Genomic DNA, 18,477 nt, shown 5'->3' with positions numbered 1-18,477 from the left:
CAAGCCTGCAATCTATCCAGATCCCTCTGTAGCAGTATATCATCCTCTTCAGTGTTAATTGCTTCACACAGTTTAGTGTCATCTGCGTAAAATTGATATTTTACTATGCAAGCCTTCTACAAGATCATTAATAAATATATTGAAGAGAATAGGGCCCAATACTGACCCCCTGAGGTACCCCACTAGTGACACTAACCCAATCTGAGTGTGTACCGTTAATAACCACCCTCTGTTTTCTATGACTCAGCCAGCTACTTACCCACATACAGACATTTTCTCCCAGTCCAAGCATTCTCATTTTATATACTAACCTTTTATGTGGTACAGTGTCAAATGCTTTGGAGAAGTCCAGATATACGACATCCATTGATTCGCCGCTGTCAAGTCTAGAACTTACCTCCTCAAAGAAACTGATTAAATTTGTTTGGCATGGCCGATCCCTCATGAAGCCATGCTTATATGGTGTTATTTGCTTATTTCCGTTGAGATGCTCTAAGATAGCATCTCTTAGAAAATCTTCAAACTGTTTACCCACAACAGATGTTAAACTTACCGGCCTATAGCTTCCAGGCTCTGTTTTTGGACCCTTTTTGAATATTGACACCACATTTGCTATGCGCCAAACCTGTGGAACATTCCCTGTCAGTATAGAGTCCGCAAATATCAGAAATAACGGTCTGGCTATGACATTACTTAATTCCCTTAGGATACGGTGGTGTATGCCATCCGGTCCTGGCAATTTGTCTATTTTAATCTTTTTAAGTCTATGTTGTACTTCTTCCTCGGTCAGACAGGACACTTTTAATGGGGAATTTATTTTTACATTCAGCATTTCAGCTGACAGTTTATTTTCCTCAGTGAGTGCATCGGAGAAAAAAAATATTTAACAGCTTTGCTTTCTCCTGGTCGCTCTCTGCGACTCCCCCCTCATTACTCTTTAAAGGGCCGACACCTTCAGATTTATACTTTTTAACATTTATATAATTGAAGAACATTTTAGGGTTAGTTTTACTCTCTTTGGCAATTAATCTCTCGGCCTCTAGTTTGGCCGCTTTTATTTGTTTTTTACATGTTCTATTTTTTTCCTTATAGTTTTTCAGTGCTTCCTCGCTACCCTCCTGTTTTAGTGATTTATATGCTTTCTTTTTGTCATTTATTGCTTTCTTTACAGTTCTATTTATCCACATTGGTTTATTTTTATTCCTTAACCTTTTATTCCCATACGGTATGTACCTCTCACAATGAGATTTTAGGATGCTTTTAAAGATATCCCATTTTGTGGATGTATTTTTTATTTTTGAGGACTTTGTCCCAGTTAGTTAGGCCTATGGCCTATATTAGTTGGCTAAATTTAGCTTTTTTTGAAGTTTGGTATTTTTGTTCCTCCCTGTAGAAACGCTCTTTTGAATGATAATTGGAAGGTTATTACTTTATGGTCACTATTTCCCAGGTGTCCCCCAACCTGCACGTCTGTTGTCCTGTCAGGCCTATTGGTTAATACTAAGTCCAGTATGGCCATTCCTCTAGTCGGGTCCTGAACCAGTTGGGAAAGGTAACTGTATTTAGTTATTGCCAAGAACCCGTTTCCTTTATGGGATATACAGCTTTCAGTTTCCCAGTCTATATCTGGGTAGTTGAAGTCCCCCCTAATAACCACCTCATTATGATTTGCTGTCTTGTCTATCTCGTTTAGTAGTAGATTTTCAGTGGACTCTGGTATATTAGGTGGTTTATAATAAACTCCTATTAGTAATTTGATGTAATGACTATTTATATGTGGCATCTACATGGTTAATGTTACAATGACAGTAGGTGCCAGGAATCAGAGCTATGGGGGGTATGAGATGTGACACCTAGGCATGGTTTTCCATGCCTTAAAAGAACAAAAAATGCATCCTTTCGAGTGAATCTCCCCCAAATCAGCTATTTAATATTCCAGGTTCTCCCACACTCCCAAAATTACCTACTTTCCAGTAATAATTATTATAAAAAGGTTATAAATAAAAAATATAAACAAAAATAAATATAAGCGGCTCACCACCCGGACTGTTTTGGATAAGGTGCTCTTTCTGTATGACTCACCCCGTCAAAAATAGGAAATTAATTATTATATATAGGCACTCTTCATTAGGAACCACCCAGAATAACCGTAGAGTAAGATATTTAATATTATACGTTCCTAAACAAAATATACTTCTAACTTAAAATCATAAAGATAAAATACAATAGAAACATCATATGAAAAACCAATGAAGTCGATAGCTTTCTTGCTATATCAACATCCTGAATGTCTGTATATATATCTGCTGATAATACGTAATTGTCACTTATAGTATGACTGTTGGTAATACATACCTGTCACTTATATGGTATAGTGCAGTATACAGTACAGACCAAAAGTTTGGACACACCTTCTCATTCAAAGAGTTTTCTTTATTTTCATGACTATGAAAATGATGATTCACACTGAAGGCATCAAAACTATGAATTAACACATGTGGAATTATATACATAACAAAAAAGTGTGAAACAACTGAAAATATGTCATATTCTAGGTTCTTCAAAGTAGCCACCTTTTGCTTTGATTACTGCTTTGCACACTCTTGGCATTCTCTTGATGAGCTTCAAGAGGTAGTCACCTGAAATGGTCTTCCAACAGTCTTGAAGGAGTTCCCAGAGATGCTTAGCACTTGTTGGCCCTTTTGCCTTCACTCTGCGGTCCAGCTCACCCCAAACCATCTCGATTGGGTTCAGGTCCGGTGACTGTGGAGGCCAGGTCATCTGGCGCAGCACCCATCACTCTCCTTCATGGTCAAATAGCCCTTACACAGCCTGGAGATGTGTTTGGGGTCATTGTCCTGTTGAAAAATAAATGCAAACCGGATGGAATAGCATGCCGCTGCAAGATGCTGTGGTAGCCATGCTAGTTCAGTATGCCTTCAATTTTGAATAAATCCCCAACAGTGTCACCAGCAAAGCACCCCCACACTATCACACCTCCTCCTCCATGCTTCACGGTGGGAACTAGGCATGTAGAGTCCATCCGTTCACCTTTTCTGCGTCGCACAAAGACACGGTGGTTGGAACCAAAGATCTCAAATTTGGACTCATCAGACCAAAGCACAGATTTCCACTGGTCTAATGTCCATTCCTTGTGTTTTTTAGCCCAAACAAGACTCTTCTGCTTGTTGTCTGTACTTAGCAGTGGTTTCCTAGCAGATATTCTACCATGAAGGCCTGATTCACACAGTCTCCTCTTAACAGTTGTTCTAGAGATGTGTCTGCTGCTAGAACTCTGTGTGCCATTGACCTGGTCTCTAATCTGAGCTGCTGTTAACCTGCGATTTCTGAGGCTGGTGACTCGGATGAACTTATCCTCCACAGCAGAGGTGACTCTTGGTCTTCCTTTCCTGGGGCGGTCCACATGTGAGCCACTTTCTTTGTAGCGCTTGATGGTTTTTGTTACTGCACTTGGGGACACTTTCAAAGTTTTCCCAATTTTTCGGACTGACTGACCTTCATTTCTTAAAGTAATGATGGCCACTCGTTTTTCTTTACTTTTTTCTTGCCATAATACAAATTCTAACAGTCTATTCAGTAGGACTATCAGCTGTGTATCCACCTGACTTCTCTACAATGCAACTGATGGTCCCAACCCCATTTATAGGGCAAGAAATCCCACTTATTAAACCTGACAGGGCACACCTATGAAGTGAAAACCATTTCAGGTGACTACCTCTTGAAGCTCATCAAGAGAATGCCAAGAGTGTGCAAAGCAGTAATCAAAGCAAAAGGTGGCTACTTTGAAGAACCTAGAATATGACATATTTTCAGTTGTTTCACACTTTTTTGTTATGTATATAATTCCACATGTGTTAATTCATAGTTTTGATGCCTTCAGTGTGAATCTACAATTTTCATAGTCATGAAAATAAAGAAATATCTTTGAATGAGAAGGTGTGTCCAAACTTTTGGTCTGTGCTGTATATATATATATATATATATTTGTTGGATGATAATTAATATTTGTTCATTATTCTGAGATGATTGATATTTATAACACTTATGTCCACAGTTCCCCTTATATTATTTTCATATATCCTTGAGTTATTATTTTTTCCTTTTTAGTAATCTATCCTCAGTGGTGATGGGGTTCATGTACTCACTGTTGGTGGATAGTTGTATACTGACCGTGGCGTCCCATGTAGTAATGGTGCCTCTTATCCTTTACCTCCGTTTCCCTTGGCTCTGTGCGGGTGCTGTCTGTTTGTTTCTAAATTTCTTAATCTTTTTATTCATGATTTCCTGTTCTATGTAAGCTTTTACATAGTCTTTCCTGCTATGTGTTAAATTCCTAATTTTGTGGAAATTTCTCTATTGTGTCTTTGATTTATTTTTTCAGTTCAACTCAAATTGCTATCTTCCTAGATGGCTTTTAAATATACCAATGGGGCAGTTCCGTTGGATGAAACGCAACTGTACGGTGTCAAAAATTCGAGGAGGAGGAAGAACAACTGAGGGAACAATTTATAATAAAAGAATATCTATCTGGTGTCATTGACACATCCCTCTCTCGAGTGAGAAATATGGACAGACAAACTTTTCTTGAAGTAGACACTGCTGATATGGGAGAGGGAGAAAAAGATGATGTTATACGGATCATTTTACCTTTCAACATACAGCATAAAAAATAGAACAGAGTATAAGACGTCATTGGCACTATATTGTGAAAGATAAAATTGTTGGCCCTTGGATAACTACTACCCCGCTGATAACCTCTACAATGGCCCCAAATTTAGTTTTGAAAATAGCTCCATCCATTAAGACAAATAAAAGAGGGGAACACTCTATACAAAAATTGTCTGAATCTAAAAGGCTTCTATAAATGTGAAAAATTTAGCAATTGTAAAAATACAACATTTCTAAAAAAGACAAACAAGGTCAGTTCTACACGAAATTCTTTTTCTTATGAAGTAAATTAATTTTTAACATGCAGTACAACTGATGTCATATACATTATCGAATGCCCCTGCAAGAAGCAGCATATAGAGAGGAAAAAAGGTATTAAGAAAAAAAAAAAAGAATATCTGAACATATTTTAAATATAAAAAATTGTTATGAACAACACTCCCTATCAAAACATTTTAAGCAGTTTAAACACAAAGATGAAAAGAGAATTATATTGAGTAATGGTGGAAATGGAAAGTCCATTTTGGGTTTTAAATGAGACCTGAACTATGGGTATATAATTGGGTTGGATCTGCTGTGCTAATATGGCCACTGAAGAAGCGGAAACGCGTTTGGTTTTAATCAGGATATCATAAAAAATTCAGGAGCCACTTAAAATGATTGAGTATTTATGCTGAAAAATAGGGATTTATGTGGAACGTTTCACGGACAATACTGGTACAACCTTATGTACCTTGTGAATACTCCAGCAATCTAAGCGCAATCTGCTGCAGCACATGGGACGCCGAGCTAGAGCGGCGATCCTGTGAGTCATCGCAATTCAGACAATGCTACTACAGTACAGACAGTGCCCATACACAGCACAGCACATTTATGAATGTGGACTATATGAATTGAAACATCAATATGTTTGAGCACAAAAGTATGTTTTTTTTGGGCTGCGATATATACTGCACTAAACCATATAATTGACAGGTATGCATTACCAACAGTCACACTATAAGTGACAACTACATATTATTATCAGATTTATAAACAGCCATACAGGATGTTGATATAGCAAGAAGGCTATCGACTTCATTGGTTTTTCATATGATGTTTATATTGTATTTTATCTTTGTGTTTTTAAGTTAGAAGTATATTTTGTTTAGGAACATATAATATTAAACATCTTAATTGATGTTTATGCTTCTGGGTGGTTCCTAATGAAGCGTGCCCATCTATAATAATTAATTTCCTATACAAAATATAAACCAAAAATACCTTATTGCAGGCCCCTCAAATAGAGCCCACTCTATTCTAATAAGATGGTACCAGAGTTTCTATAGCTCAAAATAGAAAAAATATCTTTATTAATTATATATCATGTAACATGATTTGCAGATATGAAAAACCACAATAAAAAGAAGTGCAGTTCCCCTGAGGGATGGTATAATAGTATAATAACAATTAATTATCTATAGGAGTAGCTATATGTAGTAAAACTCAATTAATCCAATGTAACATGAGCAAATAATTGCTAAAATACAATAAAGGCAAGTCCCAGGACATATAAACATAGTCTCCTTTTTTTAACCAGAAGCTAACTCCTACACATACAAGCAACCAATAAGTCATGAAGTGATTACATACCCATCAAAACACAGTACCTTCAGGAGAACCGCACACCCCAACGCACGTTTCGGCAAAGCCTTCCTCTGGGGGCGCCTGTTTTTTTTTTTATTGTGGATTTTCATCTCTGCTAATCATGTTACATTATATATATATATATATATATATATATATAGTACAGACCAAAAGTTTGGACACACCTTCTCATTCAAAAGAGTTTTCTTTATTTTCATGACTATGAAAATTGTAGATTCACACTGAAGGCATCAAAACTATGAATTAACACATATGGAATTATATATATAACAAAAAAGTGTGAAATAACTGAAAATGTCATATTCTAGGTTCTTCAAAGTAGCCACCTTTTGCTTTGATTACTGCTTTGCACACTCTTGGCATTCTCTTGATGAGCTTCAAGAGGTAGTCACCTGAAATGGTTTTCACTTCACAGGTGTGCCCTGTCAGGTTTAATAAGTGGGATTTCTTGCCTTATAAATGGGGTTTGAGACCATCAGTTGTGTTGTGGAGAAGTCAGGTGGATACACAGCTGATAGTCCTACTGAATAGACTGTTAGAATTTGTATTATGGCAAGAAAAGAGCAGTTTAGTAAAGAAAAACGAGTGGCCTTCATTACTCTAAGAAATGAAGGTCAGTCAGTCCGAAAAATTGGGAAAACTTTGAAAGTGTCCCCAAGTGCAGTCACAAAAACCATCAAGCGCTACAAAAAAACTGGCTCATATGCGGACCGCCCCAGGAAAGGAAGACCAAGAGTCACCTCTGCTGTGGAGGATAAGTTCATCCGAGTCACCAGCCTCAGAAATCGCAGGTTAACAGCAGCTCAGATTAGAGACCAGGTCAATGGCACACAGAGTTCTAGCAGCAGACACATCTCTAGAACAACTGTTAAGAGGAGACTGTGTGAATCAGGCCTTCATGGTAGAATATCTGCTAGGAAACCACTGCTAAGGACAGGCAACAAGCAGAAGAGACTTGTTTGGGCTAAAGAACACAAGGAATGGACATTAGACCAGAAGAAATCTGTGCTTTGGTCTGATGAGTCCAAATTTGAGATCTTTGGTTCCAACCACCGTGTCTTTGTGCGATGCAGAAAAGGTGAACGGATGGACTCTACATGCCTGGTTCCCACCGTGAAGCATGGAGCAGGAGGTGTGATGGTGTGGGGGTGCTTTGCTGGTGACACTGTTGGGGATTTATTGAAAATTGAAGGCATACTGAACCAGCATGGCTACCACAGCATCTTGCAGCGGCATGCTATTCCATCCGGTTTGCGTTTAGTTGGACCATAATTTATTTTTCAACAGGACAATGACCCCAAACACACCTCCAGGCTGTGTAAGGGCTATTTGACCATGAAGGAGAGTGATGGGGTGCTGCGCCAGATGACCTGGCCTCCACAGTCACCGGACCTGAACCCAATCGAGATGGTTTGGGGTGAGCTGGACCGCAGAGTGAAGGCGAAAGGGCCAACAAGTGCTAAGCATCTCTGGGAACTCCTTCAAGACTGTTGGAAGACCATTTCAGGTGACTACCTCTTGAAGCTCATCAAGAGAATGCCAAGAGTCTGCAAAGCAGTAATCAAAGCAAAATGTGGCTACTTTGAAGAACCTAGAATTTGACATTTTCAGTTGTTTCACACTTTTTTTTGTTATGTATATAATTCCATATGTGTTAATTCATAGTTTTGATGCCTTCAGTGTGAATCTACAATTTTCATAGTCATGAAAATAAAGAAAACTCTATGAATAAGACGGTGTGTCCAAACTTTTGGTCTGTACTGTGTGTATATATATATATATATATATATATTTGTGGTCCTGGCTACGGTGAGAGACCGTGGCTGAGGACAGGGGGGGGGGGGAAGGGATGACAGGCTGTCTGCTACAGATGGCTGGGGTGTGCGGGAAGCCATGGCCGGGTGCGAGCTAAATGAGGGGCATGCCTGATGGTGAGAAAGGTGAAGAAAGGGGAAGGGTGGGAGGGGTGAGAGCGCGGCGTCCATGATGGGAGCGTGAGGTGGCACTAAATAGGCCTCCTCCGCCCCTCCCACAAACGCAGGCTGAGCTTCAGCCTTACTACTTGTGGTCCTGGCTACGGTGAGAGACCGTGGCTGAGGACAGGGGGGGGGGAAGGGATGACAGGCTGTCTGCTACAGATGGCTGGGGTGTGCGGGAAGCCATGGCCGGGTGCGAGCTAAATGAGGGGCAAAAGTCAACGGGTAGGAAATGTGAGGGTAGAACTCATAGGGCTAAGTTGGTGAAAGCCTTGGCGATCTCGGCTCGTGGATTAGGGATGTAATGCGTGAAGCAGGAGGATTGCCATCTGCCCATTTCCTGGATGACGTGTGCTGGGACCCCGTGACTTGATGCTGCGGAAGCCGCGCCTATGCGGAACGAATGCCCTGAGATGGCCTTGGCATCGAACCCCAGCCCGGAAGCTAAAGTTCTGATGTGATGGATGAACTGTGAAGTTGACAGACCTTTGGAGTTGAAGGGAAAGAGAGGGCTGCCTGGCGCGGAAACTGTTGAGATAGCGAGAAGCTTGTTGAACACGGCCACCGGGCACCATTCATTGAAGGTCTGGAAGTAGACAATTTTGACTGGAGGTCCTACTTGGGAAGTTTTGGTGGAATGGAGAGAAAGGGTGCAATGGGTCTGCTGCCAGACCAGCTGGTCTGAAGTGAGGCTTGCGTGTCCCAGAGAGCTGGTGAATTCCCCGGGCTGTAAGAACCCGTAGAAACTGAGATACATGGCAGCTTTGATCACTATGCTTTTGTATGGCCCGAAAGGATCGTTGTCTAGGGAGGTGGAAAAAGCCCTGAACATTGTCCCGGTGACTGGTTTCCTGCGGGACTCCGGCTTGTTGCTGCTCTTTTGGAACCCTCTAAGGGTGGATTTGATGGCCTGGGAAGAAAATATGGACTGGCTGCCTGGGAAATCTAAAGTGAGGAAATATTGTACCCCTGCCAGGTACAATTTGATGGTGCTGAAAGATAGGTGAAGGTCTGTGTGACAATAAGCCAGGAATGCCATGAGATGAGTTGTTTGATCCAGATGTCCTTGTGGGTGTCTGAGGGAGAATTGTGAGAAGGTTTCCCACCCGGTCTTGTAGTTCCTGGCTGTATTGAGGGATAGGGAGTTATGGATGAGTGACTTGGCAGTTCTGACATGCTTGCTCAATCCATCATCGGTGTCTCGATGGCGGGTGGAGGAACCCCCGATGGACCGGCGTCTGGCATCACCTGCCAAAGTGTCCTTTCGGATATTATCGGGAACAAAATGTGATGGGGAAATGGTGAAGGAGCTGGGGGCCTGGCTTGGGGTTGGGGCATGAATGGCGGACGGGCCTGGAGTCGGAGAGGTGGGAGTGCTTGAACTTGATGGCCTGGTTTCCACCACTAGCAACCTGGTCTGCATGTCGGACACCGAACTGGTGAGAGTGTTGATAGCGGAATGAAGCTGGGCCAGCGCTGTCTGGACCGTGGACAGAGACACCTGCTCTTCAGCCGCTGAGATAGGCCCTGCCGTCAGTAGCCTGTACAACTCAGCTTTGCGGGCTGAGGCAGGATAGCGGATGTCTCTCCTGGTTAATTCGGCCATGAGTTTCGGGATGGTCCATTGCCTGCATGAAAGAGTGCTTCCGTGGGCTGAGCCGGGCGATTCCGGAATGGAGCGAGTCTCTGCGATATCCGATGCGTGAGACATCGTGCTGTGAACAGGAAAAATGGAAGGTAAGGGTGATAGAGCCACCTGACACCAGCGAGTGAATCGGTGAAACCCTCTGAATGACACCGAAGAGTGACCGAATCCGTTACCAGGAAGAGGTTAAGAGGCCCAACCTACCTGATGAGCTGGCCTAGACTACCTGAAGGAAAAAGACCTGCGGATGCTAGCCTGATCCTAAGGAATGAAGTAGTGAAATCAAACTTACCTGGACTTGGCTGATGCAATCGTAAACGAAAACGACCTGGATGAAAAAAGGTGACCTGGGATTGGTACCTTGAGGAATTCGCCTAGCGAACTTCGAACCGAACAGACCTCCGGGGTGACCCTAGAAACATGGGGTGAGGTTTGAGAGCAGAAGAAGGTAGGACCTGACGTGAATCAGGGAGCGAAAGCTGAGTCAAGCTTGACCGTGCCTGACACCTGTGAGGTGCCCCTGAATGACCTGACGCCTTGCAGGCGGCCGGAACCCGTGGGCTAGCTGCGTGGCTAGAGGCGAAGCTCGTGAGGCGCATCGAGGCACCTGGATTAGGACGGGGCGAGTGAGTAGCGCATGAGACGTGGGAACCTGTCCCTGATGCGTGTCAGGGCGGTGGATGAACCTGATGCATGTCCGGAAAACTCACGTGGACTGCTGCGTGGCAGACCACAACTGAAGCCTGATATGTGTTAGGGAAAGAAAACGAGACGGAAAGGGCAACTGCTGCGTGGCAGATGATTACGTGAAAGAAACATTTAAATTGACGTAAATCTGCTGCGTGGCAGACAAGCATGAATGAATCTTAAGGAAAAGACGAAATTGACATGAGTCTGCTGCGTGGCAGACAATAGCGTGGACAGACAATTGTATGAAGGAACCTAAGGAACATTGACATGAATCTGCCGCGTGGCAGACAACAGCGTGGCTGAACCCAAGGAAAATTTGACCTAAATCTGCTGCGTGGCAGACAATAGCGTGGATGAACCTAAGGAACAGACAAAATTGACATGAATCTGCTGCGTGGCAGACAATAGCGTGGATGAATCTAAGGAACAGACAAAATTGACATGAATCCGCTGCGTGGCAGACAATAGCGTGGATGAATCTAAGGAACAGACAAAATTGACATGAATCCGCTGCGTGGCAGACAATGCGTAGATGAACCTAAGGAAAATTGACATGAATCTGCTGCGTGGCAGACAACAGCGTGGATGAAACTTTAAAGAAAGAAAAATTGACCTGAATCTGCTGCGTGGCAGACAATAGCGTAGATGAACCTAAGGAAAAATTGACATGAATCTGCTGCGTGGCAGACAATAGCGTGAGCGAACCTGAGGAAAATTGACATGAATCTGCTGCGTGGCAGACGATAGCGTGGATGAAACTTAAGGAAGGAAAAATTGACATGAATCTGCTGCGTGGCAGACAATAGCGTGAGCGAACCTGAGGAAATTGACATGAATCTGCTGCGTGGCAGACAATAGCGTAGATGAACCTAAGGAAAATTGACATGAATCTGCTGCGTGGCAGACAATAGCGTGAGCGAACCTGAGGAAAATTGACATGAATCTGCTGCGTGGCAGACGATAGCGTGGATGAAACTTAAGGAAGGAAAAATTTACATGAATCTGCTGCGTGGCAGACAATAGCGTGAGCGAACCTGAGGAAATTGACATGAATCTGCTGCGTGGCAGACAATAGCGTGAGCGAACCTGAGGAAATTGACATGAATCTGCTGCGTGGCAGACAATAGCGTGAGCAAACCTGAGGAAAATTGACATGAATCTGCTGCGTGGCAGACAATAGCGTGAGCGAACCTGAGGAATTTGACATGAGTCTGCTGCGTGGCAGACCATAGCGTGGATGAAACTTAAGGAAGGAAAAATTGACATGAATCTGCTGCGTGGTAGACAATAGCATGAGCGAACCTGAGAAAATTGACATGAATCTGCTACGTGGCAGACAATAGCGTGAGCGAACCTGAGAAAATTGACATGAATCTGCTGCGTGGCAGACAATAGCGTGAGCGAACCTGAGGAAATTGACATGAATCTGCTGCGTGGCAGACAATAGCGTGGATGAAACTTAAGGAAGGAAAAATTGACATGAATCTGCTGCGTGGCAGACAATAGCGTGAGCAAACCTGAGGAAAATTGACATGAATCTGCTGCGTGGCAGACGATAGCGTGAGCGAACCTGAGGAATTTGACATGAGTCTGCTGCGTGGCAGACCATAGCGTGGATGAAACTTAAGGAAGGAAAAATTGACATGAATCTGCTGCGTGGCAGACAATAGCGTGAGCGAACCTGAGAAAATTGACATGAATCTGCTACGTGGCAGACAATAGCGTGAGTGAACCTGAGGAAAAAAGACATGAATCTGCTGCGTGGCAGACCATAGCGTGAGCGAACCTGAGGAAATTGACCTGAATCTGCTGCGTGGCAGACAATAGCGTGAGCGAACCTGAATAAATTGACATGAATCTGCTACGTGGCAGACAATAGTGTGAGTGAACCTGAGGAAAAAAGACATGAATCTGCTGCGTGGCAGACCATAGCGTGAGCGAACCTGAGGAAATTGACATGAATCTGCTACGTGGCAGACAATAGCGTGAGTGAACCTGAGGAAAAAAGACATGAATCTGCTGCGTGGCAGACCATAGCGTGAGCGAACCTGAGGAAATTGACCTGAATCTGCTGCGTGGCAGACAATAGCGTGGACGAAACTTAAGGAAGGAAAAATTGACATGAATCTGCTGCGTGGCAGACAATAGCGTGAGTGAACCTGAGGAAAAATGACATGAATCTGTTGCGTGGCAGACCATGGTGTGGATGAAACTTAAGGAAGAAAAACATTGACATGACTCTGCTGTGGCAGATAATGGCGTGGAATGAAATATACCACGTATGTGTGTACCTGAAAAATGATTTATTTATTTTTTTTTTTTTTTTATTGATTGGGGCCTGGCTCCGGCATGTGTGGGACTTTGGTGAAGTATCTGATGCATGGCTGTGGGCGGCGTGCATGGGCTTCCACTGTTTGGAAACCTTGTTTTGGTTGTTGCTGGAGCCCCAGCCAGCTCATTGCCCAGGTATGTACTGTTTTTGCTGAGGCCTCAGCTGTCGGGTTTGCAAGCTGAGCAACCAATGTATGTCTTTTAAGCACCCTGGTGAAGCCAGGATGCTATTTCATGGGATGCCAGGTGAAGGGGTTAATGGGGGGGGGTTGCTGCGCCAGGGACCCAGCGTCAGTGCTGCCTGGAGACCAGCCGGTGCGGGAGGTGGGGCCAGGTTGCGAACATGCAAAGTAAGTGGGAGCGCTGGGGACTCGGCTTCAATGCTGCCTGGCGATCAGCGGGAGGTGGGGCCAGGAAGCGACATGCGGGTATGTGGGAGCGCGGCGCCGAGGCTCCCAGGACAGGGAGCAGCTCGAGGCGCCGCTTGGCTTACCGGGGGAGCGCGGTTCCAGAGGAAGGAATACTTCGAGCGAAGGCTGGAAGGGGCAGCAGCGTAGGTGAGTGGCAGCGTCGGCACTGTAACCTCGATGCGCAGAGACGTCACGTGAGAGCGCGGCGTCCATGATGGGAGCGTGAGGTGGCACTAAATAGGCCTCCTCCGCCCCTCCCACAAACGCAGGCTGAGCTTCAGCCTTACTACGTATAATTATTTATTTAATAAAGCTATGTTTTATATTTTGAGCTATAGAGACTCTGGTGTCTTTTTGTAGGTAATCTGTCCCGTAATAATCCACACTTTTGACGGATACATTTCTGGGAGGTTCTGAAATCTATTTTATAACTTGGCCTTTTGTATGTCATTTTGTTTGTCCTTTTTTTATATTTTTGTAACTACTGTACCTTTTTGTATTAAAGCTTTAAAAACTTTAATGTTCAGTCCTCATAGCTTTAATGACCCATCACTCTTCGAAGAATGATGCCTAAAAGTGGTGTGTGTTGGTGTGTACTTCAACACAGCATCTTTTTTTTGGGGTCTGACTTATACTTTAATTGCAGGTAGAAGATTAATGCAAGATTGAGTGAGTGGAAATCAACCCCTTGCAGTCGTGCCCACGTCACATGCAGGGATTGTGTGTATGTGACACTTTCTATGGTAGCAGAAACCGTTTTAATGATGTTATAAGACAAAACCCTATATAGACACTGTGCATACAGTAATAGCATATTTTAACTGTATTGTATGCTCTTTGCACTTTCACTCATCTTACATAAACATTATTGTTTTATTTATACAGTTAAAGAATTATATTAAGTAAAGAGTGTGGTGACAATGACAAGTATCGGTATCATAAAAGCAATCAAAGTCTGCAGAGGAGTACAAAGAAATTACAGAGACCTATAGGAAAACTTAGTGTGGGACTCCGCCCTAACCCAACAGCTTCAATAAATGTACATATTTTGTAATATTTGCCATAAAACAGATCTTTAAAGGGAGCTCTGACAATACTGATGCACCATTTCTATCATGTACCAGTATCTCTATCCTATACAGTTATCAGCAGGATGAACCTGGCTTAGACTAAAATATCATTTAATTTACCATATCCTGCTATTGGAAAATGGGAAAAATGTATTTGCGGTGTAAAACTGAAAAAAAAAACAAAAAAACACAACTCCGCCAAGGTTTTTGACATCACAGCATTAACTGTGAGCCAAAAATGACATGACGTTCTTATTCTGTGGCTCAATACAACTGTGGTGATACCAAACTTGTTTAGTTTCTATTTTGTTTAATTACTTTTAAATAAAATTAAAAAAATCAAAGTTGCCTTTGCATCGCCATTTTCTTACAGCTATAACTTTTATATATTATATATATTGGCAACAGTGCCGTATGATAACTATTAGCCCCCTTAGGTGGCTAAAACCTGGGATCTTTTGAGCCCTTGTTATATTCGCCCTTATAGAGATCTATTAGGGTGAATAGTATTCTTACACTGTCTGTGCTGAGCTGTGTTTTGTGCACAGCGCAGCAGGCAGCTTACCATGGCAGACCTGGAAGGCTTTAAAAGCATCCAGACTGCCATGGTAACTGATTGGGGCCCTGCGATTTCCCTGCTTTAGCTCCAATCCGAAGGCAAAGGGAGCCTCATCCCTCTGCCGAACCCCACAGATGCCACGATCACAGTTGATTGCGGCATCTGAAAGGTTAAATGACAGGGTTCGGCGGGATCTCTATTCCTCATCATTGCGGCCAAGTGTCTGCTGTATGATTCAGCCAGCAGCCTGCTCCATACAAATGTGGGCACGTTAATTACGCATTAAGGCTCCTTTCACACTAGCGTTCGCTGGTCCGCTCGTGAGCTCCGTTTGAAGGGGCTCACGAGCGGACCCGAACGCAGCCGTCCAGCCCTGATGCAGTCTGAATGGAGCGGATCCGCTCAGACTGCATCAGTCTGGCGGCGTTCAGCCTCCGCTCCGCTCGCCTCCGCACGGACAGGCGGACAGCTGAACGCTGCTTGCAGCGTTCGGGTGTCCGCCTGGCCGTGCGGAGGCGTGCGGATCCGTGCGGATCCGTCCAGACTTACAATGTAAGTCAATGGGGACGGATCCGTTTGAAGATGCCACAATGTGGCTCAATCTTCAAGCGGATCCGTCCCCCATTGACTTTACATTGAAAGTCTGGACGGATCCGTCCGAGGCTATTTTCACACTTAGCTTTTTTTTTACAATTTTAATGCAGACGGATCCGTTCTGAACGGAGCCTCCGTCTGCATTATTATGAGCGGATCCGTTCAGAACGGATCCGCCCAAACGCTAGTGTGAAAGTAGCCTAAGGGGTTTAAAAACAAATAGCTCTCTGTAACACACTAAAGCCTCACCCACACTGGCGTGGGCAGGAAAGGGGGTGGTAAGGCATTCCCATCTCAAGTACTATTTTCTACGCCTGTTTCAGTCATAGAAAAGGTCTAAATGTAAGACACTAATGAAACTCTCTTACATTTAGAACTGGCGCTGGATGTACCGAAGTTATGGTGAGGCCTGCGCCTCTTCATAACTCCAGGGGGACCACTTCCCAGTATAGGGCTTATTAAGATCGGCGTCTAAAACACCGGTCCAAATAAATGTGCTCCTATGTTTTTCAATGCATTTACACCAGACAACTGGTATAAATACATTAATAATTGTCCTTCACACAGTTTTTTATCCAAATTCCCATACCATAGATGATAATACTGGCTCCCAACAGTCACCACTAGAGGGAGCCCAGTGAAAAGAAATGTATACATTTACCATTGGAGTCAATGGAAGCTGTATAGTCTGCATGCACCAAGCTCCCCCTAGTGGTGGCTGCCAAAAACCACTCTAGCTTCTACATTAACTAGCAAGAGGAGTCCAGTGATAGGCCCCACCTCACTACAGGCCCATAGCCTGATCTGTCTCCATGATGAATATTCCACTGCGAGTCTGGTGGGTTTCAGTTATTAGCCTGAACTAGGAGGAACGGTGATATTATATATTGTGTTTTTTTATTTATTTTGTTTGTTACACCTGCATCAAGAGGAGCTTTGAGGGGATTCTTATTTTTGTGGAATTTGGAGAACAAAAAAATATTGCATGTACCACCACATGCTGCATTTCATCTGCTAGTAGGGAGAACAAGCTACCACATATAAAAGTACTGTCACATATTGTACTTCATGACAGTGGTAAATTTGAGTCAAAATATTTCATTTTTATTTATAAAAATAATACCAAATTTACCAAAAATAGTGATACCTCCTAAAAATAGTTATTACTAGAGATGAGCGACTTTCATATTTTGAAATTCGTTCATGCTTCATTTAGTGGTAAAATCTATGACTGAATGCATAACAGAATGCCAGAATGCCAGATTTCACTGGGATAATTTTAAGTTGCTATGTCACATTTGAAGACCCCCTTATGCACCCCAAAAAAGTGACCCATTTTCGAAACTACACCCCTTAAGGTATTTAAAACAGATTTTACAAACTTTGTTAACTCTTTAGGTGTTCCACAAGAATTAAAGGAGAATGTAGATGAACTTTCAGAATTTCACTTTTTTGGCAGATTTTCCATTTTAATCCATTTTTTTCCCGCTAACAAAGCGGGGTTAACAGCCAAATAAAACTCAATATTTATCACTCTGATTCTGCAGTTTACAGAAACAACCCATTTGTAATCGTAAACTGCTCTACTGGCACACGACAAGGCGTAGAAGGAAAGGAGCGCCATGTGGTTTTTGGAGGGCAGATTTCACTGGGATAATTTTAAGTTGCCATGTCACATTTGAAGACCCCCTGATCCCCTCTGCAATGTATTACAATACAACCTGTATTGTAATGCATTGGTTGTCAGCTTTTCTGCTGACAGCCTGCCTGTGAGACCCAGCCTAAGGGCTGGATCTCACAGGCTTCTATAGAAGGCAAGTCCCGATGCCTATGGAAGCATCAGGCTTGCCTTCTCTGCCATGGGGTCCCCACCACTGCAGCGCTGGGACCCGATGGAGATGCGGGGGGCGCACGTGCCCTCTGCAAACCCTCTGCATACCATGGTCAGCTTTGACCGCGGCATACAAGGGGTTAATACGCCATCATCGGTGTCTTCACTGATGTATGTAGCAGTGGCCCGACTGTCAGTGACTGCCGGGTCCGTGCCGCTAATCGGGCGAGCACAGCTCCTGCACCCGCCAGATCAGCCCGCCGTACATGTACAGCGCTGGTCCTTAAGTCACGTCCACCGGCGCCGTACAAGTACTGTGAGGATCTTTAAGTGGTTAATATAGGCGTATTTCTGGATAGTAACCCAGTGTTTTCAACAGCATGTTCCATGTATTAATATAAAAACTGAATATGGAATAGTTTTCTGAACACATACTTGTTTCATGATGATCCCACTGATGTCCAGTACAGACATATCTGCCTTCTTACACTCATTCTTCTCCCATATGATGGCACTAATTTTCTCAGATGTGGGACTTGTGCCTTGCAGCCAAATCGGGTGATTCTACAGAACAAACATAAGATGCTACAGGTAAACCCATATTCAATGTAACCAGAGGTCCCAACTTTTTTTTTACAATATGAGCTAAATTGAACTTTGAGACATGGAGTCAACTAGATCCCCTCTTTCTTCTGTATGGTGGACAGTAAAATACGCTGCTCCATTCACATTGTTTAGTATTCTTCTTTCCTGATACACATGAAAGTGGTTGCTGTTGGTAGCTACTGTGATGCTTTAAGATCACTGGTGGTTGGTGACAGTTTCGATTAGATTTCTGTTATCGGTAATATGTTGTGTAGTGAGGCCTCCATGGATTGATCTTTTTCCCCAGCAAACTCTATATGCTTAATTGGATTAAAATCTGGGAACAAACTCTTTGTCATGTTTCACCATTCCTGAACAATGTTGTAAGGCAGGACTCATTATTCTGCTAAAAGACACCACTGCCATTATGGAAAACCATTGTCATGAAGC

General features: G+C 43.3%; 1 protein-coding gene across 3 annotated transcripts in view; it reads right to left on the bottom strand.

The window, feature by feature from the left end:
• Nucleotides 1-18,477, bottom strand: part of PHTF1 (putative homeodomain transcription factor 1) — a 272,612-nt gene that overhangs the window by 71,574 nt on the left and 182,561 nt on the right. For all 3 annotated transcript variants that reach the window (XM_044283480.1, XM_044283481.1, XM_044283482.1), the window contains one exon: nt 17,878-18,006. In XM_044283480.1, the coding sequence (XP_044139415.1) occupies nt 17,878-18,006 (129 nt within the window). The remainder of the gene's footprint in view (nt 1-17,877; nt 18,007-18,477) is intronic.

This window comes from Bufo gargarizans, chromosome 3 (assembly GCF_014858855.1).
Source record: "Bufo gargarizans isolate SCDJY-AF-19 chromosome 3, ASM1485885v1, whole genome shotgun sequence".
Lineage (NCBI taxonomy): Eukaryota > Metazoa > Chordata > Amphibia > Anura > Bufonidae > Bufo > Bufo gargarizans.
The sequence above is the reverse complement of the archived record's forward strand: the minus strand, read 5'-3'. Positions and strand labels throughout refer to the sequence as shown.